At 60.6% G+C, this 27,223-nt stretch overlaps 1 protein-coding gene across 1 annotated transcript in view; it reads right to left on the reverse strand.

Moving 5' to 3' along the window:
* Positions 1-63: 63 nt before the first annotated feature.
* Positions 64-27,223, reverse strand: part of HDAC7 (histone deacetylase 7) — a 44,502-nt gene continuing 17,342 nt past the window's right edge. Inside the window, 25 exon segments of the mRNA XM_066207359.1 lie at positions 64-2,753; positions 3,006-3,144; positions 3,744-3,828; positions 4,260-4,393; positions 4,554-4,672; positions 5,585-5,682; positions 6,340-6,459; positions 7,186-7,273; positions 7,382-7,437; positions 7,663-7,770; positions 9,300-9,349; positions 9,482-9,602; positions 10,260-10,393; positions 10,898-11,108; positions 12,042-12,155; positions 12,157-12,252; positions 14,036-14,244; positions 14,889-15,069; positions 15,774-15,896; positions 17,187-17,293; positions 18,436-18,558; positions 19,091-19,206; positions 20,244-20,355; positions 21,484-21,574; positions 23,214-23,404. Coding sequence (XP_066063456.1) covers positions 2,708-2,753; positions 3,006-3,144; positions 3,744-3,828; positions 4,260-4,393; positions 4,554-4,672; positions 5,585-5,682; positions 6,340-6,459; positions 7,186-7,273; positions 7,382-7,437; positions 7,663-7,770; positions 9,300-9,349; positions 9,482-9,602; positions 10,260-10,393; positions 10,898-11,108; positions 12,042-12,155; positions 12,157-12,252; positions 14,036-14,244; positions 14,889-15,069; positions 15,774-15,896; positions 17,187-17,293; positions 18,436-18,558; positions 19,091-19,206; positions 20,244-20,355; positions 21,484-21,574; positions 23,214-23,404 — 2,972 coding nt within the window. The 3' untranslated portion in view covers positions 64-2,707.

Raw genomic sequence — 27,223 nt, forward strand, 5'->3', positions numbered from 1 at the left:
TTTCTTGTGGGCTCGGCAGGTAAGGAACGATCCCGATTCCCTGGAGTCCTTCCCGGAGTTTTCTGGAGCCGGGACCGGGGCAGGACAATAAAAATTCCTCCGGGATGAAGGGAAGGGGAAGGGCTGGAGCCCCCCCTGCCCCAGCGCTGGCCCCGAGGACCTCGGGGGGGTTCTCTGTGTTTTTATCCCGCTCCGAAGGTTCTGCACCGGGATATTCCCGTGGATTTTGTTCCTGTGGATTTTATCCCCATGGATTTTGTCCCCGTGGATTTTATTCCCGTGGATTTTGTTCCCGTGGTGAGGATTTGGGGGCGACTTTGGGGCTGTTCACCCCCCCAACCCATTCATGCCCTTCAAAAACGTCCCGGTGGATCCACCCAATTCCTCGGAATTCAGCAGAAATCGAGGCTGGACACGGACCCGGCGGGAATTTGGGGCCGTTTCGGGAATTCTGAGATGGTTTGGGATCTTTTTTGGAGCGGGGAAGGGACGATGGAGGTGTTGGGGTGCCCCAAAACGACCCCAATAAACCCCAGGGGGGGGGAAATTTTCCAGGGTTCAATCCTCGCCTTCCCGACGGAAATTGCGCTGCCGGATCCCCTCCTGCACCTCCCTCGTTTTTATTGGAATCATGCAAAAAAAAAAAAAAAAAAATCAGGGTTTTTTTTTTTGCCTGTTATGGTAAAAAAAAAAAGAAGGGAAAAATCCCTTCCGGGGAGGTCGCAACAGCCCCCAAATATTCCATGGGAGAGGAGTTTGTTCGTGATCAGGTTTGGGGCGCACCAGAGAACCCACGGAGGAGCCACAGGAAGGCCCCAAAGTGACTTTTTCTACCCGATTCCCAATTTTTACGCGCAGAGGGAGTGGATTCCCTGCTCCGGGGTGTCGACTGCAGCCTTCAAAAAAAAAAAAAAAAAAAAGAAAAATCTGGAGGTGCTAAAAAAAACCAAATAAAAAAAACCAAATAAAAAAAACCAAATAAAAAAATCAAAACTCGGTTAAAAACCGAGTGGCTCCGTTCACGGGAAGGATTTTACAGCTGAGGAACAAAATCGGCTTCAGAAGTTCACGTCTGCTTTTGAAAATTAATAAATTGTGCTTGAAAAATAAAGGGCAAAAATCTATTTGTGGAGTGAGACTCCGGCTCGCAACCAAATGTTTTTGTTTTTGTTTTTTTTTAAGCTGAAATATATTTTTGAACAAAAATATTTTCAAGTGTTTCGGTGCGTCTTTTTTGGTTTTTTTTAGAAAAAAAAATAAATTTAAATCCCTGCATTTAAAATGAGGAAAACCCCTTTCAAATGAGAAGAAAAAAACCCTTTAAATGAGCAAAACCGCATCCTAACGACCCTTCTGAACCCCATTTTTGGGGGGAAAAGCCCCCAAAAATTCAATGCACGGTGGATTCCTGGTGGTAAAATCCAGCAGGATGAAATTTGGGAGGTCCCTCCATCCTCCCCCCACCCTGGGGGTGACACGAAGAATTTTGATTCCTCCAGAAGCTTTTTTTTTTTTTTTCCTTTTTAAAATTCTCCTTTTTTTTTTTTTTTTTTTTTGTTTAGGTTTTTTTTTTGTTTTGTTTTGTTTTGTTTTTTACAAAATCTCCTCCCGCTGCTGCCGCAGTCCTGAGCTGTCCCCAAAACCGCCGAGCTCAGCCAGGGCCGTGTCCCCTCCTCGTCCCCAAAACCCACCCCCCGGGGGACAACACCCCGGAAAATCCCTCGGGAAATGGGAAAATTCCTCGGGAAATCCCTGGGGATGCAGGGAAAGCTCAGGGAGCGGCGCCCTGGGAAAGGGGAAAAGGAAAAATCGGGATGGGACCCTCGGCTGGGAGGTTCTGTCACCCCAGGACGGGGACAGGGATGGGACCGGGGGGGTTTGGGAGGCAGCAGAGCCCAGCGGGAATTCGGGAAGCCCGGCCGGGGAGGGGGCTCAGGGGATTTCAGGGACCCAAACACCCACCCAGGGCTCAAAGAACGGGGAATTATTCCCGGGAATTCGCCCCGGGGAAGAGGAGTCGGGGGTCACATTGGCGCTGCCGGGGTCCCGTAGTGCAAAATCAGAGCCCGGGGGCGCTCCAAAAAATCCCTCGGGATGCTCCAAAAATCCCTCGGGATGCTCCAAAAATTCCTGGGGAGGCTCTGAACCTTCCTCAGAACGCTCCACGACTTCCTTGGGATGCTCCAAAAATTCCTGGGCGTGCTCTGAACCTTCCTCGGGACGCTCCAAAACGTCCTCAGGACCCCCCAAAACTTCCTTGGGGTGCTCCAAAATTTCCTCGGGATGCTCCAAAACTTCCTGGGGACGCTCCGAGCCTTCTCTTGGGTCGCTCCAAACCTTCCTGGGGGCTGCTCGGTGCCCTCCCGGCCTCGTTGCCCCCAGCCGGGCGAGGGAAGCCAGGGAACTTTCGGAGATTCCCATCCCCGCCGAGCAAATCCCGGGATTGTCCCCCCCAGGCCCGGGAGGGGCTCCGGGAGTGTCCCCAGAGTGGTCCCGGCGTCCATCCCGATGTCCGGCCCATCCCGGGGAGGAGGATCCCGGCATCGAGGGGGGTCTGGGGGGTTCCACCCCCCTCCAGGGGTCCCGAAATTTGGGGAAGGGGCGCTGCGGGCACGGTGCGGGCTCGGGGCTCTCTGTGGTCCCTTCCAGGAGTCCATCGGGAGCCCGGGGGACACAGCGGGGTCCTGGCGGGGACTGTCCCCGCCTGTCACTGGTTCATGGGCTCCTCCTGCTCCATCGGCTCCTCCTGCGCCCTGCGGCGGGAACGGGACGCGTCACAGACCCGCGGGGACAGCGACAGTGACAGAAGGGAGGGGACAAGGAGGGGAGACCCGCGGGGACACGGTGACAAAGGGGAGGGGACAAGGAGGGGAGACCCTGAATTCCCAGGAGCTCATCCAGGCTCTGAGCTCCAGAACCTCACCCAGGGTGAGGGGACGCGTCCCTGCCCTGCTGCCACCCCCCCCCTTCCCCCCGGGGCCACAGGGGGGTCCCGGGACTGTCACCTCTTCTCCACCATCACGGCCACCGAGAGCGACGCCAGCGCCGTCACCGTCTCCACCTCGTCGGCCTCGTGGTGCTGAGCCTCGAGGAAGGAGCAGCTCAGCTTGGAGGCGAAACGCTGCACGGCCACCCAGTATTTACCTGGGGACACAGGGGACAGCTGGGGACGCCGTGGGGACACGGGGGACAGAGGGGACAGCTGGGGATGCTGTGGGGACACGGGGGACAGAGGGGACACCGTGGGGACACGGGGGACAGAGGGGACAGCTGGGGACGCCGTGGGGACACGGGGGACAGAGGGGACAGCTGGGGATGCCATGGGGACATGGGGGACAGAGGGGACAGCTGGGGATGCTGTGGGGACACGGGGGACAGAGGGGACAGCTGGGGTTACCGTGGGGACACAGGGGACAGAAGGGACAGCTCTGGCTGCCATGGGGACATGGGGGACTGGGACAGGGGTGTCCCAGGACAGGGATAACCCGGGTCAGGGACAGCCCAGGTTACGGGTGTCCCAGGACAGGGCTGTCCCAGGTTAGGGGTGTCCCAGGACAGGGATAACCCAGGACAGGGAGAGCCCAGCTTAGGCTGCCCCAGATTAGGAATGTCCCAGATTTCTGGGCCCCCCTCGCAGTGAATGCACGCTTGAGGCACCCCCCTCCCATGACGATGATGACGATGACGATGATGACGATGATGACGGGACCCCCATTGCCCCCCCCGGCCGTTCCCTCACTCACTCTGGACCTGGACCACGGCCTCCAGCGAGCGCACGGCGTTGGCGTTGGGCTTCTGCCGCAGGCTCTCCTCCGGCAGCGGCTCCGGCTGCGGGGACACGGGGACACCGCGGTGGTGGCACCAGGGGACACGGGGACAAAGGGGTGGTGGCACCGGGGGACACGGGGGTGGTGGCACTGGGGGACACGGGGACAAAGGGGTGGTGGCACCGGGGGACACGGGGGTGGTGGCACCAGGGAACACTGGGGGTCACAGGGACAGTGGCATCAGGGGACACAGGGGTCATAGGGGTGGTGGCACCAGGGGACACTGTGGACACAGGGGTGGTGGCACTGGGGGACACAGGGGGTGTCAGGGGCAGTGGCACCAGGGGTCACAGGGGTCACAGGGGCGGTGGCACCAGGGGACACTGGGGACACAGGGGTCACAGGGGTGGTGGCACCAGGGGTCACAGGGGTCCCAGGGGACACAGGGGACACAGGGACGGTGACAAGGCTCCGTGCCAGCCCAGCCCTCACCTCGTGGCCCAGCAGGGCGGACACACAGGCCTCGGAGGCGTCACAAATGGCCGTGAGGTCGTGACCCCCCTCCAGCGCCAGCACCACGGCCCCGCCCGCCAGGCTCATCAGCTGCTTGGTCATGTAGCCAAAACCTGGGGGACACGGCCAGGAATGTCACCTGTCCCCACCCAACCCCGCCCCGGAACCTCAATATATTATTAATAAATTATCATATTAATATGTTATAATCCTGCCCCAAGAGGGGACATGCCACCCCCAGAGGGGACAGCCCGCCCGGTGCCAGCCCCTTACACTTGGCCGAGACTCTGTAGCCCCCCAGGGGGGGCGGGTGACCCTCGGCAGCGTCGAACCCGGCCGAGACCAGCACCACGTCCGGGCTGAACTCGTGAGCGATCGGCATCACCACGGTCCTGGGGGAGAAAGGGGCGTGGGATCAGCGCCGTGGGGGGGAAAGGGGATGGGGAACAGGGTCAGATCCATGGGGGGGAAAGGGGATGGGGAACAGGGTCAGATCCATGGGGGGAAAGGGGATGGGGAACAGGGTCAGACCCATGGGGGGAAAGGGGATGGGGAACAGGGTCAGATCCATGGGGGGAAAGGGGATGGGGAACAGGGTCAGACCCATGGGGGGAAAGGGGATGGGGAACAGGGTCAGATCCATGGGGGGAAAGGGGATGGGGAACAGGGTCAGACCCATGGGGGGAAAGGGGATGGGGAACAGGGTCAGATCCATGGGGGGGAAAGGGGATGGGCAACAGGGTCAGATCCATGGGGGGAAAGGGGACGGGGTGTGGGATCAGACCCATAGGGGGGAAAGGGGATGGGCAACAGGGTCAGATCCATGGGGGGAAAGGGGACGGGGTGTGGGGTCGGACACACGTGGGGGGAAAAGGGGATGGGGAACAGGGTCAGACCCACAGGGGGGAAAAGGGGATGGGGAACAGGGTCAGACCCATATGGAGTGGGGGAAAAGGGGATGGGGAGTGGGGTCAGCCCCATATGGGGGAAGAGGGGATGAGGAACAGGGTTGGGGGGGAGACAAGGGGCTGAGGAGCGGGGCCAGCCCCACAAATGGGGAGGGAAAAGGGGCTGAGGAGCGGGGCCAGCCCCACAAATGGGGAGGGAAAAGGGGCTGAGGAGCGGGGCCAGCCCCACAAATGGGGAGGGAAAAGGGGCTGAGGAGCGGGGCCAGCCCCACAAATGGGGAGGGAAAAGGGGCTGAGGAGCGGGGCCAGCCCCACAAATGGGGAGGGAAAAGGGGCTGAGGAGCGGGGCCAGCCCCCCCAGAGCGCGCCCCACGCGCAGGGACACGGGGACGGTACCTGAAGGCCGCCAGGTACTCGGGGTCCCCCATGGGGGGGTCGAGCCCCCCGGCCCAGGCCACGTTGACGTTGAAGCCCTCGCCGGGGCCGGCGCCCACCTGGGAGGGGACAAGGACAGGGTGAGGCCGGGAGGTGTCCCCAGGGATGTCCCCAGGCCTGGGGGAGCCAGGTGGGGGTCCCAGCCCCCTGTCCTGTGTCACAGGAGGGTGTTTGGGGGTCCCAAATCCCTGTCCTGTGTCACAGGAGGGTGTCTGGGGGTCCCAAATCCCTGTCCTGTGTCACAGGAGGGTGTTTGGGGGTCCCAGCCCTCTGTCCTGTGTCACAGGAGGGTGTTTGGGGGTCCCAAATCCCTGTCCTGTGTCACAGGAGGGTCTTTGGGGGTCCCAAATCCCTGTCCTGCATCACAGGAGGGTGTTTGGGGGTCCCAGCCCCCTGTCCTGTGTCACAGGAGGGTCTTTGGGGGTCCCAAATCCCTGTCCTGCATCACAGGAGGGTGTTTGGGGGTCCCAGCCCCCTGTCCTGTGTCACAGGAGGGTCTTTGGGGGTCCCAAATCCCTGTCCTGCGCCGCAGGAGGATCTTTTGGGGTCCTGCCCCCCCTGCCCGGCGCCACCGCGGGACCAGCAGAATTTTCCTGCCATTCCCACCCCGGTTCTGGGATTTTGGGGTGCCCCAGGCCGGGTCAGGGGTGGGGAGCTCCTGCTCAGCCCCGCACCGTGTCCCTTTTGTTTGTCCCCTTGGTTTGTCCCCCTCTCACCTCATCAGCGGCTCCGCTGCCCGGGAAGAAATTCCCGTCGTCGTGGCGGTGCAGGGAGATGTAGAGAACCTCGGGGTCGCGGTAGAAAATCTGCTGCGTCCCGTTGCCGTGGTGAACGTCCTGCAGGGAGGGTTTGGGTTTTCTTTTAAATTCTTTTTCTTTGATTATTATTATTTTTTTCAAATTTAGGGCACTTTCTTTCGCGCTCTTAATTTCCAAGAGAATCTTTTAGCACGTTCATTTTTTTTTTGCTTTAGTTTTTTTTTCTTGGTGTGGTTTTTTTGTTGTTGTTTGTTTGTTTTGGGTTTTTGGTGGGGTTTTTTGGGTTTTTTGTGTTTGTTTTTTTTTTTTTTTTGGTTTTGGTTTTTGTTTAGAGAGGATTTTGGGAGCTGCCGGGTGGTCCCAGAACCTCACGGACCCCAAAGCAGTCGGGTCTGGGTCCTCCAACCCAGGATCTGCTCCTGCTCCCCCATCCTGAAAACGCCCCAAATCCCAGGGCAGGGACGGAGCAGTGACCCCAAAACCCGGGACAGGGATGGAGCAGTGACCCCAAAACCCAAACCCGGGGCAGGGATGGAGCAGTGACCCCAAAACCCAAACCCGGGGCAGGGATGGAGCAGTGACCCCAAAACCCCAAACCCAGGGCAGGGATGGAGCAGTGACCCCAAAACCCGGGGCAGGGATGGAGCAGTGACCCCAAAACCCAGGGCAGGGATGGAGCAGGGGGTTTTGGGGTCACTGCAGGGATGGAGCAGTGACACCCCAGGTGGTTCCAGCCACATTCCCACGAGGATCCAGAGCAGGAATTTCCCCTGGGGACACTCTGGGGACAGTCTGGGGACTCACCCAGTCCACGATGAGGATCTTGCTGAGTTTCCCCTTCTGCTGCAGCTGCCTGGCAGCGATGGCCACCGAGTTAAAGAAGCAGAATCCCCTGGGAAGAGGGTGGGGGTCACCCCTGAGCTGCCCCAGGACAGGGAGGGCTCCCAGGGGAGGTTTTTGGGGTGGTTTAGGTTCCCCAAAAGCGAGGGAGGGGCCTTACATGGCCGTGGAAGGATCCGCGTGGTGTCCGGGCGGCCGCACCACGGCAAAGCCGTTCTGGGGACAGAGCAAAGGTCAGGGGTCACCCCCGGGGTCACACACAGCCCATGGCCCCAGTGTCACACACACCCTGTGTCCCCAGTGTCACACGCCACACAGCGCTAGGACCCCCCAGACATGGGGTGACACCGCCCTGGGACCCCCAGACATGGGGTGACACCCCCCTGGGACCCCCAACTGTGGGGTGACACCCCCCTGGGACCCCCCAAGCCCCCCCCGTACCTTCAGCTCCCTGGTGGCCACCTTGAAGGCCAGCTCGGTGACACTGCCCGCGGCCCAGCGCGCGGCGTTGGACGAGTGCAGCTCGTTCCAGATGGTGTCACTGTCCACCTGGGAGGGGACACGGGTCACACGGGGACACAGGGGACACCCCTGGGAGCCACAGCCTCACCCCTCAGTGTCGGTGACACCACCCAGAGGTGACCTTGTGCCCCTCCCCACACTCCTGCCCGGCCCCTTCCTTTACCTTCTTTTATCTCATTTTTAGTGTTTAACCAAAAAACCATCTTGGTTTGATCACGTCAGAGCCGGGGGAGAAAAAAACCTCAAAAAATTTTCTCTTCTGATTGAGGGGGGGGCTGGGAGTGAGCCCCCCGAGGCCGGGGCGGGGGCAGCTGCGGCCCCCCCGGGAGCAGAGCGGGGAAAGAGGCAGAGCGGGGAAAGCAGAGCTGGGGCCCGGCGCGGCGGGCGCGGACAGGAGCAGAGCCACGAGAGGCGGCAGGAAGGCACCGAGGGGGAGAGCCCCTTCCTGAAAGAGACAGACAGACGGACAGGACAGGACAGGGACAGGGACAGGGACAGGGACAGGGACAGGGAGAGAGGAGAAGGCAGTGAGTGCAGAGAAACCGGCAGGGAAAGCTGGGGATGGAGAGGAGAGGAGGGACGAGCTGCTGTCCCCGTGTCACTGCTGTCCCCGTGTCACTGCTGCCCCTGTCCCTATGTCACTGCTGTCCTTGTGTCACTGCTGTCCCCGTGTCACTGCTGTCCTTGTGTCACTGCTGCCCCCATCCCTGTGTCACTGCTGTCCTTGTGTCACTGCTGTCCCCATCCCTGTGTCACTGCTGTCCCCGTGTCACTGCCGACCCCGTGTCACTGCTGCCCCTGTCCCTATGTCACTGCTGTCCTTGTGTCACTGCTGTCCCCGTGTCACTGCTGCCCCTGTCCCTATGTCACTGCTGTCCCCATCCCCGTGTCACTGCTGTCCCCGTGTCACTGCCGTCCCCGTGTCACTGCTGTCCCCATCCCCGTGTCACTGCTGTCCCCGTGTCACTGCCGTCCCCGTGTCACTGCTGTCCCCCCCCAGTGGGGACTCCCCGTGCTGCCAGCCCCTCCTGATGCCCTCGGGGGGGCTCTGGGTGGAGGATCCCCTTCCAGAACAGGATCCCCTTCTCCTTGGAGGGCTCTGGACCAAAGATCCCCTTCCAGACCTTCCCAAGGACCGGGAGCAGCCGGGATCCACCAGCCCCAGCGGGGCAGCCCTGAGGCTTCGGGAGCTGCCTTGGGACCCCTGAGGGGCCAAAACCCAGGGCAGGCATGGAGCAGTGACCCCAAAACCCGGGGAAAGGATGCAGCAGTGACCCCAAAACCCGGGGAAGGGATGGAGCAGTGACCCCAAAACCCAGGGAAGGGATGGAGCAGTGACCCCAAAAACCCGGGGAAGGGATGCAGCAGTGACCCCAAAACCCGGGGAAGGGATGGAGCAGTGACCCCAAAACCCAGGGCAGGCATGGAGCAGTGACCCCAAAACCCGGGGAAGGGATGCAGCAGTGACCCCAAAACCCAAAAGCCCAAGCAGGGATGCAGAACTCACCCCCACCCCTCCCAAACCCCAAAAGCCCAAGCAGGGAAGCAGAACTCACCCCCACCCCTCCGCAGGGCAGCATCACAAACGTCCTCTGGGACAGAATCCCTGTGGGGAGAGAGGCGACAGCGAGCACCTCAGCGCTGCGACAGCGGCACCAGGCTGTGCCCAGCACCCAGGGGAGCTGCTGGGAGCCACCCCCAGGGCCGGGGGGACAGGTGACAGGGCGGGGACCCCCACCTGCCAGCTTCCCGTTGTCCAGTTTGAGGCGGTTGAGGGGGTTGGTGCCGTAGAGCAGCACGTGGCGCTCGCTGTGGACGCACTGCAGCTCCTCCAGGGTGGCCTTGCGGCCCCGCAGGCACTGTGGGGACACGGCCGTCACCCAGGGGAGGGGGACACGCGCAGGGGCTCCCCCAGGTGTGGCCTGGCCTGTAAAGGCTCAGGAGCCGCTGGATTGGAATTGGAGCGCGCCCAAAGCGCAGTCGGGGGATTTAGAGCCGGCTCAGGGTGGGGTTTTGCTAGGCTGGAGCCGGCAGCGGGCTGGGAAAACCTCCTGGTTTGGAGGGATCAGCCTCTGCCCGTGCCCAGGCAGAGCCCGGATCCCAGGTGGGGATGGCCGGAGCAGGATTCACCAAGAAAACGGGGATGGAACAGGGGGAGGAGAGGGGGAGGCAGCAGGGAGGGATGGGGTGGGGAAAGGAGGGGTGGGCTGGGATCAGGAGGGGTGGGATGGGATATGGGGGGACAGAATGGGATCAGGGGGGCTGGGATGGGATCAGGAGGGAAGGAATGGGATCAGGGAGGATGGGAGGGGATCAGGGGGGATAGGATGGGATCAGGAGAGGTGGAATGGGATCAGAGGGGATGAAGGTGTGATCAGGAGAGGTGAAATGGGATCGGGAGGGACGGGGTATGATCAGGAGAGGTGAAATGGGATCAGAGGGGATGAAGGTGTGATCAGGAGAGGTGAAATGGGATGGGGACAGGGTGGAGGCGGGCCCGGCCCCCCCCAGCTCACCTCGCAGCGGCCGCGCAGGCCCCGCTCCTGCAGGCGGGACCAGATGCTCTGGATCCTGCCGGCGTGCTCGGGGTGGTTGCTGTTGTCCCCGCAGGAGCACTGGTGCTTCAGCATCACCGAGTCGTACACCAGCCCTGCCAGGCACGGCCGGAGCTGCACAGCTGCTGCCTCAGCTCCGAGACCCCAAATATTGACCAAAATCCCCCCCCGAACCTTTGAGATCCTGCCCCAAACTGGCGAGATTCTGCCACAAACCACACAAGATCCTGCCCCAAATCTGGGAGATCCTGCCCCAAACCGTGAAGATTCCACCCCAAACCTGCGAGGCCCTGGCCTCAAATCATGGAAGATTCCGCCCCAAACCACGGAAGGTCCTTCCCCAGACCCCCAGGGGCTTTGTCCCACCTGCCCTGCATTCCCAGGTGAGGCGTCCCAGGAATGCACCCAGGGGCCAGGTGGGCAAACCCTGCCTGGAAATCCACCTGGCTTAAGGAGAAGCATCCCCCCACCTCCAGCTCTCTCCTGGCACTCCCAAGACTCCAGGAACGACCAGGATCGATGTGCAGCTGTCCCAGGACATCCCCAGGTCCCCACCTGTCCCCAGCCCGGCTGTGACAGCCCCGGAGGTGTGGCCGTACCTGTGGTGAAGTGCGGCTTGGGCGGCTGCTCCTGCACGGGCAGGGACAGAGCCTTGGTGTCCTGGGCAGGGAGGGACACGGTGGCCGTGGCCGGGGACGACTGAGCCCTGGACAGGGGCCGGTGGCCGGGGGGGACCACGGCGGGGTCACCCAAGGGCTGGCGCTTGAGGAGCTGCTGCTGCACCCGCTGGAAGGAGTCCCACAGAAAGGCCTGGGGGTGGGGACAGGACAGCGTGAGGGGTCTGGGCATTGTCACAACTCCCTGGACGTGGTCACATCTCCCTGGGTGTGGTCACCACTCCCTGAAGATGGTCACCACTCCCCGGGTGTGTCCTCCCACCTCCCTCCCTCCGAAGTCTCCCTGCGGAGCCCTCCCCGCTCGGTCCCGCCGCTTTTCTCGTGACAATGAAATCGGGACAGGACCCGCGGGTGACACCGGAGCTCGGGGACAGTCTCCTAAAGCCACGCGGCCTCGGGGTACAGCAGCAGGTCCCTGGCTCAGGGGACAGGGGACAGAGCCCTGCTCGGCGTGTCCAGAGCTGGATCCAGCGGCTGCTGCGGGCTTGGAGCAGGGACAGGAGGGGACAGGACGGGGCGGGACAGACGGGACAGGACAGGACGGGACAGACGGGACAGGACTGCCCCAGCATCTTGCTGCTCCCGGCCGGCTCAGCCCCGCAGTGACAGCAGCGGTGGCACAGAGCCGGCAACTTGGGGACAAAACCCGGCAGTTTGGGGACAAAACCCGGCAATTTGGGGACAAAACCCGGCAATTCGGGGATAAATCCCGGCGATTCGGGGATAAACCCCGGCGATTTGGGAACAAAACCCGGCGATTCGGGGACAAAACCCGGCAGTTTGGGGAGAAAACCCGTCAACTTGGGGACAAAACCCGGCAGTTTGGGGACAAAGCCCGACAATTCGGGGACAAAGCCCGGCAACTTGGGGACAAAACCCGGCAGTTCGGGGACAAAGCCCGGCAATTCGGGGATAAACTCCAGCAGTTTGGGGACAAAGCCCGGCGATTCGGGGACAAAGCCCAGCAGTGTGGGGACAATCCCCAGCCGAGCTGACACCGGGGGTGTCCCTGTGCGCAGCCCCGGGCTCCAGGACGCTGTCCCCGTGTCCCCCACCCCTCCCGTACCTGCTGCAGCGCCAGCTCCTCCTGGGGCTGCCCCACCTTGGGCGTCCTCTCGGGCTCCTTCCCGCTGCTGCCGGGCCGGGGGGGCTCCCCCCGTGTCCTGCTGGGGTCCCCCCCCCTCGGTTGTCACCTCCGGGAGTGTCCCCTCGGCCTCCATGTCCTCCGAGGACGGGATCTGCCGCAGCCGGGGCTTCTCGCTGGACTTGGCCATGCGCTGCAGCCCAGGGGACAACGACCAGGGGGAGGTGTTTAATTACAATTAATCACCTCTAAGGTTTAATTACGGCTGAGGTTTACCGGCATCTGAGTGAACGACGCAGGTGTCCCTGCGCGTGAGGTCAGTTCTCCGCGTAGGGAATGGCCGGTTCGGTTTGAAGCACAAGCAGAGTGTTTTTATCTGACCCTCTGAGCTCTATTTGCTTATCCCAAAATGCTCTGCTGGCCCTTTTTCACAAGGGGAGGAACGGTGGCAATGATGATTTTAGCTGGCGTTGTTTCTAATTGTGTTATTTCGTTGTAGCAATAAAGAGGAAGCATGAAAACAAAATATTGAAAAAGGATTTAAAAAAAAAATTTTTTTTTGTGATTGAAAAAGAATATTTTAAGTGAGGGATGAGAAAAGAATTTGGCCATTTAGCAAACCAGCATTTTTGAAAGTTCTGACCTGAAACGCCGTGAACTTTCCTCCTCTCTATCCCGCACAAAACCTGTCCCTGACAAACCCTACGCGCACCTGACCAAGGGGGCAGAGCATGGCCAGGCGCTCAGGTCATGAGGAAACATTGCAATCCGTGATCTGCAAAGGAGAGTTTTACTTTAGGCCAGGCCTAAAGGGCGGAGGGGACAGGACACCTCAGGAGGGACTGTGGGGAGGGAGCTGTGCCCTCCGTGAGCCTGGACACGGTGTCACCACACCTGGGTCACCACAGCCCAGGGACAGCTGAGCTGTGCCCTCCGTGAGCCTGGACATGGTGTCACCACACCTGGGTCACCACAGCCCAGGGACAGCTGAGCTGTGCCCTCTGTGAATCTGGACACGGTGTCAGCACACCTGGGTCACCACACCTGGGTCACCACAGCCCAGGGACAGCTGAGCTGTGCCCCCTGTGAGCCTGGACACAGTGTCACCACACCGATGTCACCACACCTGGGTCACCACAGCCCAGGGACAGCTGAGCTGTGCCCTCCGTGAGCCTGGACACGGTGTCACCACACCTGGGTCACCACAGCCCAGGGACAGCTGAGCTGTGCCCTCCGTGAGCCTGGACACGATGTCACCACACCTGGGTCACCACAGCCCAGGGACAGCTGAGCTGTGCCCTCCGTGAGCCTGGACATGGTGTCACCACACCTGGGTCACCACAGCCCAGGGACAGCTGAGCTGTGCCCTCTGTGAATCTGGACACGGTGTCACCACACCTGGGTCACCACACCTGGGTCACCACAGCCCAGGGACAGCTGAGCTGTGCCCCCCGTGAGCCTGGACACGATGTCACCACACCTGGGTCACCACAGCCCAGGGACAGCTGAGCTGTGCCCTCCGTGAGCCTGGACATGGTGTCACCACACCTGGGTCACCACAGCCCAGGGACAGCTGAGCTGTGCCCTCTGTGAATCTGGACACGGTGTCACCACACCTGGGTCACCACACCTGGGTCACCACAGCCCAGGGACAGCTGAGCTGTGCCCCCTGTGAGCCTGGACACAGTGTCACCACACCGATGTCACCACACCTGGGTCACCACAGCCCAGGGACAGCTGAGCTGTGCCCTCCGTGAGCCTGGACATGGTGTCACCACACCTGGGTCACCACAGCCCAGGGACAGCTGAGCTGTGCCCTCTGTGAATCTGGACACGGTGTCACCACACCTGGGTCACCACAGCCCAGGGACAGCTGAGCTGTGCCCCCCGTGAGCCTGGACACGGTGTCACCACACCCATGTCACCGCTGTCACCCCACCCCAGCGCCACCCCCAGGCCCGGAGCGGGGCTCTCACCTTGCCCAGGTGCGTCTGCTGCTTGAGCCTGTCGAGGAAGTGGGCGTGGTGCTGCTGGAAGAGCAGGTGCTGCTGGATGGCCTTGGGGCTCTGCGGCAGCGGCTCCGAGCGGGTCCTGCCCAGCGGTTTGTGGTGGCCGGGCAGGGACAGGCGCTCGGCCGGGATCAGGGACGGGGCGAAGGAGAAGGGGACGGTCCCCAGGCCCGGCACTGCAAGGGACAGCAGGGACAGGTGGCACAGGTGACACCGGTGTTCTCAGGGTTGGTAGCACGGGGGTGTTTAGGATTAGTTGGGATTAAAGGTTTCGGGGTGGTGTTTTGTGTTTGGACTTAAGTGTTTATTAATTCTTATTTATATTGCGTTATAAATAAGAATAAATACAATATAATATAATATTCATAATATGATATGATATGATATAATATAATATTCATAATATAATGCAATATAATGTAATATTTATAATATAATATAATATAATACAATATAATATACCATTAATATAATACAATATAATATACCATTAATATAATATACCATTAATATAAATATACCGTTAATACAATGTACCATTAATATAATACATTATCTATAATTTATATATATAATGTATATTATATTCTCTGTCATATCACATATAATGATATATTTAATGCAATACAATATAAAATATTATTATAAAATAATACCATATAATGTAATATAATATAATATTTATATAAAATATAATTATTATATTACAGTCTTACAAACCCTGAGTTCTCCACACCGAGTCCAACCACAAACACGGCGCCTCCCGAGCATTAATCCCGTCTCTAACACGAAGAAAAGACACAAAAACCCCAAGACTCACCCGCCACCAGCGGAGCGTGGGTGACCGAGGGCTCGAGGATGATGACGGGCTGCAGCCGGGGGGACAGGGGCCCGCCGGGCTCGTGCTGCTCCAGGCTGGCCGGGATGAAGACGGGCGAGTGCCCCGGCAGCACGGGCACACGGTGAGCCAGGCTGGGCAGCGCCCGGCGCTCGGCGTCACCCTGCGGGGACAGGGGCAGGGTCAGGGACAAGGACACACCACCACGTTCTAGTGCTTTGCTTTCATTACTATATTAAATTATTAAAATAATTATAATCACTTAGTAATTTAATTATTATATTATATATGATTATATACATAAATATAGAAAATTATTATATATTATCTATAATAATATAATATATAAAAATATAAAAGAATATACTATATTACATATCTCTCATAATATATAAAATATAAAAATATATAAGGTATAATATATCATATTACACATAATACGTTATTTATATATAAATATATTCAAATTAATATACTCTATCATATATAAATATTAAGTGTATAAATATGCAAATATGTATGAATATAATAAAATAAGATATAATAAGATAAAATGTAATGTAATATAATATGACATACATAATGTTTTATATATTATACTAATTATTACGTAATAAATAGCCATACATAATTAATATTAATTATATTTAAATAACACAATCATTTTCACATTATAAAAATTCCTTTCCGGACACCAAGACCAAGGCTGTCTCTCTCCATTAACTGTCCATCAGGGCAGAGTCTTGAGGACACTCCGAAGATCTGGGCTCAGAGCCCCAGGAGTTTCACCACCCGTGGGCAGCACCAGGAAGCCCAAACCCCAAAGAAAACCCCACAGGGGTGTGGGGTCACCCAGTGGTCACCTACCCTGGCGCTGGCGGTGGCGGTGGCCGGCAGCCCCAGGGTGATGGCCGGCAGGGACGCGGCGCCCTGCAGGGCAAACTGCGCCAGGGAACTCTCCTGCAGCAGCAGCCGCTGCGCCAGCGGGGCCTGCGCCCAACGGCGGCCCTCAGCGCCCTGAGCCCACTCGGGGACAGGGACAGCCCTGGGGACAGCCCTGGGGACAGCCCTGGGGACAGGGACAGCGGGGACAGCCCTGGGGACAGCCCCGGGGACAGGGACAGCGGGGACAGCCCTGGGGATGGGGACAGCTCTGGGGACAGGGACAGCGGGGACAGCCCTGGGGACAGGGACAGCGGGGACAGCCCTGGGGACAGCCCCGGGGACAGGGACAGCGGGGACAGCCCTGGGGATGGGGACAGCCCTGGGGACAGCCCTGGGGACAGCCCCGGGGACAGGGACAGCGGGGACAGCCCTGGGGATGGGGACAGCTCTGGGGACAGGGACAGCGGGGACAGCCCTGGGGATGGGGACAGCCCTGGGGACAGCCCTGGGGACAGGGACAGCCCTGGGGACAGCCCTGGGGACAGCCCTGGGGACAGGGACAGCGGGGACAGCCCTGGGGACAGCCCTGGGGACAGCCCCGGGGACAGGGACAGCGGGGACAGCCCTGGGGATGGGGACAGCTCTGGGGACAGGGACAGCGGGGACAGCCCTGGGGACAGGGACAGCCCTGGGGACAGCCCTGGGGACAGGGACAGCCCTGGGGACAGCCCTGGGGACAGCCCTGGGGACAGGGACAGCGGGGACAGCCCTGGGGACAGCCCTGGGGACAGGGACAGCAGAGACAGCCCTGCTGCCCTGGGGACAGCCCTGGGGACAGGGACAGCGGGGACAGGGACAGCGGGGACAGCAGGGACAGCCCTGGGGACAGCCCTGGGGACAGGGACAGCGGGGACAGGGACAGTGGGGACAGCGGGGACAGCCCTGGGGACAGGGACAACGGGGACAGGGACAGTGGGGACAGCTCTGGGGACAGCCCCGGGGACAGGGACAGCCCTGGGGACAGCCCTGGGGACAGGGACAACGGGGACAGGGACAGCAGGGACAGCCCTGGGGACAGGGACAGCGGGGACAGCCTTGGGGACACCCATGGGACAGGAGGTGGCCGAGGGGAAATGCGCCCCGAAGGGAGGGGTGAGTGTGGGAGGAGTGCCGGGCTGGGAAGAACCGTCCTGGAGCAGAGAGAGAATCCTGGGGCATCCCAGGGAATCCCAGAACATCCCAGGGCATCCCAGGGAATCCCAGAACATCCCAGGGCATCCCAGCATCCAGGGAGAGCAGGGAAGGGCGGCTCCGGGCAGGGGGCTCGGGGCTGGGGTCGTGTCCCCCCCCGAGCCCCCCAAGGAGAGGGGACACCCCGAGGCCGGCCGAGCTCACCTCGTGGGGCACGCCCGGGGCGGGCAGCGCCGCGTGCTCGGCGGGCAGGCTGTCGTTGGGGGAGCTGCAGCCCGAAACGGGGGTGCTGCTGCTGCTGGGGGACGAGTCTGGGACAGGGACACACGGACACGGGCCCAGGGGACGGACACGGGGGCAGGGATGCAGGGTGAGGGGATGGACACGGGGGGGTGAGGGACACGGGGCCGGGGGATGGACACGGGGTGAGGGACATGGGGCCAGGGGATGGACACGGGGTGAGGGGATGGACACGGGGATGGACACGGGGTGAGGGGATGGACATGGGGTGGGGTGAGGGACACAGGGCCAGGGGATGGACACGGGGTAAGGGGATGGACACGGGGATGGACATGGGGTGAGGGACATTGGGTCAGGGGATGGACACGGGGTGAGGGGATGGACACGGGGATGGACACGGGGATGGACACGGGGTGAGGGAATGGACACGGGGATGGACATGGGGTGAGGGGATGGACACGGGGATGGACACGGGGATGGACACGGGGATGGACACGGGGTGAGGGGATGGACACAGGGATGGACACGGGGTGAGGGAATGGACACGGGGATGGACACGGGGTGAGGGAATGGACACGGGGATGGACACGGGGTGAGGGGATGGACACAGGGATGGACACGGGGTGAGGGAATGGACACGGGGATGGACACGGGGTGAGGGAATGGACACGGGGATGGACATGGGGTGAGGGGATGGACACGGGGTGAGGGGATGGACACAGGAATGGACATGGGGTGAGGGGATGGACATGGGGCGAGGGGACGGACACGGGGTGAGGGGATGGACACAGGGATGGACATGGGGTGAGGGGATGGACATGGGGTGAGGGGATGGACACGGGGTGAGGGTATGGACACAGGAATGGACATGGGGTGAGGGGATGGACATGGGGCGAGGGGACGGACACGGGGTGAGGGGATGGACACGGGGATGGACACGGGGTGAGGGGACGGACACGGGGTCAAGGGGACGGGGTCAGTCAGGGAATGGACACGGGGTCAGGGACGCAGGGTGAGGGGATGGACACAGGGATGGACATAGGGTGAGGGGACAGACACGGGGAGAGGGGATGGATGTGGGGCAAGGGGACGGACACGGGGTGGGGTGAGGGGATGAAACGATAATAATTATGATAATTCTCCATTCCAAGGGAAGCTCCAGCCCCTCCCCGCCTTCCCAAAGCCGGACAGCCCGTCCAGGCAGAGCCCTCACCGATGGCCTCGGGCGGGCGTCTCTTCAGCGAGGGGGGAGCGCTCTCCTTGCGGGTCAGCGGGTTCTTGCGCCGGTCCAGGCACTTCCTGGGCTTGCACCGAACCTTCAGGTTGGGCTCGGACGCTGCCGGGGTCAGGGGAACAGTCCTGAGCCCACCTGAACGGGCTCCGTGGGGACAGGCCCCGGCTCCGGGCAGGGATCAGGGACATGGGGACACTCCCGAGGTTTGAGGGACATGGGGACGCTCCCCAGGCTTTGAGGGACATGGGGACGCTCCCCAGGCTTTGAGGGACAAAGGGACACGGGGACCAGGGACACTGGGGACAGTCCCAAGGTTTTGAGGGATATAGAGACATCCCTGAGGCTTTGAGGGACATGGGGACACAGGGACCAAGGGGACACTGGGGACATTCCCGAGGTTTGAGGTACACGGGGACGTTCCCACAGTTTGGGGGACACGGGGACACTCCCAAAGCTTTGAGGGGTATGGGGACATCCCTGAGGCTTTGAGGGACACGGGGACACTCCCAAAGCTTTGAGGGGTATGGGGACATCCCTGAGGCTTTAAGGGACATGGGGACACTCCCAAGGCTTTGAGGGACACGGGGACATCCCCGAGGCTTTGAGGGACACGGGGACATCCCCGAGGCCTTACCTGTTTTCCGCAGCGGAAAATGCTCGGGTGGGTCCAGAGAAGTGCTGGGCACGGGGGACAGGAAGGTGCCGAGCATGGCAGGGGAGGGGCCCTCGGGCTCCAGGGGCTCCAGAGACCTGCGGGGAGAGGGCAGAGCCCCTTCCCAGCTGCTGCTGCGGAGGAGCCGGGCAGGGACAGGTCCTGGCAGGGAGTGCAGAGCGTGCAGGGCAGGGGCAGGTCCTGGCAGGGAGTGCAGAGCAGGGACAGGTCCTGCCAGGGAGCAGAGGGTGCAGAGCAGGGAAAGGTCCTGCCAGGGAACAGAGAGTGCAGAGCAGGGAAAGGTCCTGGCAGGGAGCAGAGGGTGCAGGGCAGGGAAAGGTCCTGCCAGGGAACAGAGAGTGCAGAGCAGGGACAGGTCCTGCCAGGGCGCAGAGGGTGCAGGGCAGGGACAGGTCCAGGCAGGGAGCAGAGGATGCAGGGCAGGGAAAGGTCCTGCCTGGGGGCAGAGGGTGCAGGGCAGGGACAGGTCCTGGCAGGGAGTGCAGAGCGTGCAGGGCAGGGGCAGGTCCTGGCAGGGAGTGCAGAGCAGGGACAGGTCCTGCCAGGGGGCAGAGGGTGCAGAGCAGGGAAAGGTCCTGCCAGGGAACAGAGAGTGCAGAGCAGGGAAAGGTCCTGGCAGGGAGCAGAGGGTGCAGGGCAGGGAAAGGTCTTGCCAGGGAACAGAGAGTGCAGAGCAGGGACAGGTCCTGCCAGGGCGCAGAGGGTGCAGGGCAGGGACAGGTCCAGGCAGGGAGCAGAGGATGCAGGGCAGGGAAAGGTCCTGCCTGGGGGCAGAGGGTGCAGGGCAGGGACAGGTCCTGGCAGGGAACAGAGGGTGCAGGGCAGGGACAGGTCCTGCCAGGGCGCAGAGGGTGCAGGACAGGTCCTGGGAGCAGAGAGTGCAGAGCAGGGCAGGGACAGGTCCTGCCAGGGAACAGAGAGTGCAGAGCAGGGACAGGTCCTGGCAGGGAGCAGAGCGTGCTGAGCAGGGGCAGGGACAGGTCCTGCCTGGAGGCAGAGGGTTCCAGCCAGGTCCTGGCAGGGAGCAAGGGTGCAGGGACAGGGGCAGGTCCTACCAGGTGACAGAGAGTTCCAGCCAGGTCCTGGCAGGGGACAGAAGGTGCCGACGCTTTACCTGTAGGGCAGGGCCGCCGCGGGGGCGTTGCTGGTCCTCTCCAGAGCCGCCTGCTGCTTCTTCAGGATGACCTCGGCCAACTTCTGCTTCACCACCGTGCTGGCCACAGCACCTGCACGGTGACCGCCGTGACCACGGTGACCCCGCGGGGCTCAGGGGGGTCCCTGAGGGCACAATCGCGACCCCAGGGCTCCGGGAGGGCCAGCAGGATGGCTGGAGACCCCTCCCCGCCCCGAGAGGCACAGCGGGGTCTGTCCCCATCCCATTCCCGATCGGCCTGGCCCGGCAGGAACGCTCCGTGCTTGCCCCACCGATCTGTGCCGGCGTCCCAGCGCAAGTTGATTAATTAATGAATTAATTAATAATGAATCAGGTGCCATGCGGAGCCCCGCGCATCCCAAAATTGGGAGAGAGGCCCCGGCGGCTCCTCCAGCGCCGGCACCAGAGGGCGCCGGGGGATCGCGGCTCGGGGGGGGGCTGCAAACCCAACCCGGGGGTCCCGGGGGGGTCTGCAGGGTGGGTGGGGGCTGCAAACCCGGCCCGGGGGTCCCGGGGGGTCTGGAGGGTGGGTGGGGGCTGCAAAGCCAGCCAAGGGGACTGCAAACCCAGCCCGGGGGTCCCGGGGGGGTCTGGAGGGTGGGTGGGGGCTGCAAACCCAGCCTGGGGGTCTGAAAACCCAGCCTGGGGGTCGCACCAGGCTCTGTCACCTGAATGGGGTGTGCAAATCCATCCCGGGGATCCCACCGGGGTTTATCACCTGAATGGGGTCTGTAACCCAGCCCGGGGGTCCCAGTGGGGTTTGGTGGATGGGTGGGGTCTGAAAACCCATCCTGGGGGTCTGAAAACCCAGCCCGGGGGTCTGAAAACCCATCCTGGGGGTCCCAGTGGCGTCTGTCACCCGAAGGGGGCCCATAACCCATCCTGGGGGTCTGAAAACCCATCCTGGGGGTCCCAGTGGCGTCTGTCACCCGAAGGGGGCCCATAACCCATCCTGGGGGTCTGAAAACCCATCCTGGGGGTCTGAAAACCCATCCCGGGGGTCCAGTGGGGTCTGTCACCCGAATGGAGCCCGTAACGCAGCCCGGGGGTCCCAGCAGGGTCTGCAGCCCCGCTCTGCAGATGTTCTCCCACCCCTTACCCCCACGGGAAGGCAGAGCTTGGTCCAGGGAGGGGCTGAACCCCCCCGAGCCCCCTCCCCAAAGCCCCTCTGGTCCCCCCCCAGGGCACAGGGAGCCCTTACTCCTCTTGCTCTTGTCCTTGTTGAGGATCTGCCGCAGCTCCTGCTCCTGCTGCCCCGGCTCAGCCTCGCGGTGAGGGGACTCCATGGCCACCTGTGGGACAAGGACGTGGGCATGGGACCCACCCCGAGCCCTCCCTGGCAAGGGGACACGGTGGCAGAGCACATCCGGGAGAGTCCCTCGTGTCACTCCGGCTGATGGGAACGTGCGAAGTTGTTCCACCACAACAAACCCGACACGTTTTGGTCTCCGGGGACGCTTTGCTCTCCCCGGGGACATCGTAAAACTCAAAACCTGTCTGCTCCCACTCGCCGCCTCCTCTCAGGGTGTCTGGACACGTCCTGGCCGTGTTGCAAAATAAAAAAAAAAAAAAATCTTTGTCGAGTAGTAAAGGAGGGCGGAAAAAAGGGGGGAAAAAAAAGTCTGTGATAGGAGGGAAATCCCAGTTCATCCGTGGGACTGACACCTCCCCCTGAGCCTGGAGCAGCTCTGGGAACAGGCAGGGGGGGTCTCGGTGCCTGGAGATGGTCACAACTCCCTGGATGTGGTCACAACTCTCTGAAGATGGTCACAAACCCTCTGGACATGGTCACAACCCCCTGGGCATGGTCACAACCCTCTGGATGTGGTCACAACTCCCTGGATGTGGTCACAACTCTCTGAAGATGATCACAAACCCTCTGGACATGGTCACAACTCCCTGGGCATGGTCACAACCCTCTGGATGTGGTCACAACTCCCTGGATGTGGTCACAACTCTCTGAAGATGATCACAAACCCTCTGGACATGGTCACAACTCCCTGGGCATGGTCACAACCCTCTGGATGTGGTCACAACTCTCTGAAGATGATCACAAACCCTCTGGACATGGTCACAACCCCCTGGGCATGGTCACAACCCTCTGGATGTGGTCACAACTCCCTGGATGTGGTCACAACTCTCTGAAGATGGTCACAACCCCCTGAACATGGTCACAACCCTCTGGACGTGGTCACAACTCCCTGAATGTGGTCACAACTCCCTGGACACAGCCACAACCCCCTGGACACGGTCACAGCCCTCTGGGGGTGGTCACAACTCCCTGGACGTGGTCACATCTCCCTGGGCATGGTGACATCTCCCCAGGTGCGTCCTCCCACCTGCCTCCCTCTGAGGAGGAGCCCTCCCCGCTCGGTCCCGTCGCTTTTCTCGTGACAATGAAATCGGGCCAGGACCCGCGGGTGACACCGGAGCTCGGGGACACTCCCGGAAAGGGTCCCCGGGGCAGAGCAGCAGGGGCGGCCGGGGAGGGGCAGCTCCCAGCCCGCAGGGATTCCCCGCAGCAATTCTGGCTCCTGCTCCACTCACAGAGGACACCCCGGGAGGCTCCAGCCTTCCCCTGGCCTTGGCAGGACCGGGATTTGGCCTGGGATTCAGACACAACCCCCCCTCCCACCTGCCTCCCCGAGCAGCCTCCTTGCGTCAGAGAAGTCCCTGGGCTGCCTGGAAACCCCTCCAGATGTTCCAGCTCAGGGAAAAGCAGGAATTCACCTGGGAACGTCGTTTTGGCATTGGGATTTCCAGCCTTTTTCCCCCGAATCCTTGCCCGGAGAGGGGAACTCAAAGCCAGCCCAGACTCTGGCACTGCTGCGCGCTCTGGGGGGCAAAATTCACCTCCCAAAATGCCCAACCCTGCCCCCCAAAACCACGCCAAAAGCGGGGTGTGGGGCTCCCCCTGCCCGATCCCCATACCCTGACGTGCTGGTGGGCGAGCTGCTCCACTTGCTGCTGGTGCAGGCTGGCCAGGAAGAGCTGGTGCTGCAGCTGCTGCTGCTTCAGGGCCAGCAGCGCCGTGTCCTGGGGCTTGACCACGCGCTGCCCGATCCGCAGGTCCATGGGGACGGCCTGGGGCACCCGTGGGGAGGTGCACGGGGTCACAGCAGCTGTGGGGACACAGAGGGGACGTGGCTCGGTCACGGGGACGGCACCGGGGAGGGTTTGGTACAGCGGCAGGGGAGCGTCCTGCCACCGGGGGGGATTTACCACAGAACATCTTCTGTCCCAAAACAGTGCCAGTTACACCCCCAAAACAGTGCCAGCTACACACCTGAAATTGTCCCTCACACCCCCGAATTTGTGCCAATTACACCCGCGAAACTGTGCCAGTTACACCCCTGAAATCGTCCATTATATCCCCAAAACAGTGCCACTTACGCACCCCAAAATATTGCCAGTTACACATCCCAAATAGTTACACACCTGAAATGGTCCATTACAGCCCCAAAACAGTGCCAGTTACACCCCTGAAATTGTCCCTTACACACCCAAAAAAGCCTCAGCTACACACCTGAAATTGTCCCTTACACCCCCAAATTTGTGCCAATTACACCCGCGAAATTGTGCCAGTTACACCCCTGAAATCGTCCCTTACACATCCAAAATAGTGCCAGTTACATTCCTGAAAACAGCGCCAGTTACACACCTGAAATTGCCCCTTACACGCCCAAAAAAGCCTCAGTTACACACACAAAATAGCCTCAGTTACACACCTGAAACTGTCCATTACAGCCCCAAAACAGTGCCAGTTACGCACCTGAAATTGCCCCTTACACACCCAAAACAGCCCCAGTCACACACCCAAAATAGCCTCAGTCACACACCTGAAACTGTCCATTACACACCCAAAATTGTGCCAGTGACAGCCCCAAAACCGTGCCTGTTATACCCCCGCAAACAGCGCCAGCTACACACCTGAAATTGCCCCTTACACGCCCAAACTACCCCGGGGGTGTCCCAGCGGGTTTTCGGAGAGGCTGGGATGACAAAAGGCACCCTGGGAGCACGGGACGTGCCCTGGGGTGACACCGGTGTCCCAACCCCGCTGCTCCCGCGGCCAGGCTGAGGCCACCAAACTCAGGGCGGTTTTCCAAAGCTTGGAAACACAAAATGGGTTTTTGTTTTATTTTATTTTTTTTTTTTCCCCTTCCGTGCCGGGTGCCAGGGGGGTGGCACCGGGAGAGAAACCCGAGCTCCGAGCAGGAGCCACTGTCCCCACGTGGGGACCCTCGGGGGTGAGGTCCCTGCACGTGGCGCCTCCCCAGGGATGCCCCACAACCCGGACCCCCCATCCCAAAGCTCCTCCTGCCCCCGGGGAGCTGTTTGCGACCTCCCTCTGCAGTTTGGATTCATTTGGGGTTTGCTGCCGGGCCCTGGGCCAGGAGTGACAGTAAACAACCCCGTCCCGCACGATCCGGGGGCGGGCGGCCAGGCCGGCGGCTCCTCCCCTTCCCCCCGCCCCCAAAAAAGCCAAAATCCCCCCACGGCTCCGGGGGAGGGGGTTGTCCCTGTCCCCAACCCTGTCCCGGGTGCCCAGGGGACCCTCAGGAGCCACCAGGACACGTGGCTGGGACTGGGATGCACGGGCTGGGACTAGGATCAGTTTGGGACTGGGATCAGTTTGGGACTGGGATCACAGTTTGGGACCACGATCACAGTTTGGTACTGGGCCTGGGATGCAGAGTTTGGGATTGGGATCCGTCACAGTTTGGGACTGGGATCCGTCACAGTTTGGGACTGGGATCAGTTTGGGACTGAGATCAGTTTGGGACCGGGATCAGTTTGGGACCAGGATCAGTCACAGTTTGGGACCAGGATCAGTTTGGGACTGGGATCAGTTTGGGACTGAGATCAGTTTGGGACCGGGATCAGTTTGGGACCAGGATCAGTCACAGTTTGGGACCAGGATCAGTTTGGGACTGAGATCAGCTTGGGACCGAGATCAGTCACGGTTTGGGACTGGGGTCACAGTTTGGGACTGGGGTCACAGTTTGGGACCGGGATCAGTTTGGATCAGTTTGGGACCGGGAGAGCTGCAGGGCCAGGAGCCCAGCGCACAAACCATCCGTGCAGCTCCAGTCCGGGGATCCTCCATGGCAAGGGCAGGTTGTGACACGGAGTCTCTCCCCGGAGCGCCCTGGGAAAGCCGCGGCCGGGGATGAATGAGGGCTCTGTGCTCCGGCCCCGGCACGGGTTACCAGCATTTTCCAGGCTACCGGCACAGAACGGAGCAGGGAACGCAGCCCAGCGGCCACGAGGTGGGACAGACACGGAGGGAGGGCTGGGACGGCCCCAAACACTCCACTTTGCACCGCAGCCTCTCCCAGACTCCCGAGGAGCTTTGGGACAGGCTGAAAACCCGGTGGCAGCGAGTTCCCCGGGCTGGGGGTGGCAGTGCTGGGCTGGTGTCACCCGGGCCACCACCGGTCACGCTGCTCTCAGCCAGCCAGCCAGCCCGGAAAAGAAAAAAAAAAAAAGAAAGAAAAAAAACCCAGAGCAGAAATCTTTGCTTTGGCATTTCCTGATTGTTTTTAAAGAGGCAAATCAGTCGTCAGCAGAGCCGGGCTTATGTAAGAGGGGAACAAAGCAAGAGGCAAACAAAGCAGGGCAGGAAGATTATGGAGGAGCAAACCAGCGGCATCCCAGCTCTGCTGTTCTGTGCATCCCTGCCTGAATCCCGACCTGCATTCCTGTTTATCCCTGCCTGCATCCCTGCCTGCATCCCTGTTTATCCCTGCCTGCACCTCTGCCTGCATCCCTGTTTATCCCTGCCTGAATCCCTGCCTGCATCCCTGCCTGCATCCCTGTTTATCCCTGCCTGCACCTCTGCCTGCATCCCTGTTTATCCCTGCCTGAATCCCTGCCTGCATCCCTGCCTGCATTCCTGTTTATCCCTGCCTGCACCTCTGCCTGCATCCCTGTCTATCCCTGCATATATCCCTACCTGAATTCATCCCTGCCTGCATCCCTGTTTATCCCTGCCTGTAGTGCTGTTTATCCCTGCCTGGATCCCTGCCTACAGCCCTGTTTTCCCCTGCCCTCATCCCTGCCTGCATCCCTGTCCTCATCCCTATCCCTGCCCTCACCCCTGTCCCCATCCCTGTCCCCATTCCCACCTGCCCACAGCTCACTCCGAGGTGCAGCAGCAGTTAAAGCCAGGCTGTTATTTTTTTTTTCATTTCTCAATAAACCCTCCCTTTTCTAAAAGCGTTTCCCATCTTCTGCTGATTTGCCGCGAAAGGTTCAGAGTTCAGGCGGGTCGAAGAATGCGGCTGATTAAAAACATTCCTCCCTAATAAAAGGGGGGAAAAAATGGTCTTCTCCGGAGCGGGAAGGAGCCGGAGGGAGTTCGCCCAAATTAAGAAACACTTAAATAAGAAACCGCACCAAAAGGACGATGTTGAAAGAACGCAAAGATCACAAAGGGAGAACTCGAGAAATAGGAAATCCCGGAGCTGGGGTACCTCGTTTAACCCCAACGCAAGCCTGCTCCCCAGAATGAGAGAAAAATCACCAAAATCACCCAGAATTTGCTCAGCCCCAGCTTTTGTGGGGACAGTGGGGACACCCCACAGGTGCCCACGCATCCCTTGGTCCCCCTACCTCCATCTGCTCGTGTGTCCCCGAGGGGTTTCCTCGCGGGATTCCACAAAATCCCAGAGTTTGGGGCATTTTCCTCCTTCCTCTCTTTAGCACAGAGCTCCAGGGATGGCAGATCCAGGGAAAACAGCTCCGGGGAAAACAGCTCCGGAGAAAACAGCTCCGGGGATGGGAGCTTCAGGGATGACAGCTCCCGGGAAAACAGCTCCAGGGAAAACAGCTTCGGGGATGGGAGCTCCAGGGAAAACAGCTCCCAGGAAAACAGCTCCCGGGAAAGTTGCTCCAGGGAAAACCCTGCAGCGCCCCGGCTGTCCCCGCAAGGAGAG

This window comes from Chamaea fasciata, unplaced genomic scaffold (genome assembly GCF_029207755.1).
Source record: "Chamaea fasciata isolate MVZ Bird 193981 ecotype frontalis unplaced genomic scaffold, bChaFas1.0.hap1 SCAF_41, whole genome shotgun sequence".
Lineage (NCBI taxonomy): Eukaryota > Metazoa > Chordata > Aves > Passeriformes > Sylviidae > Chamaea > Chamaea fasciata.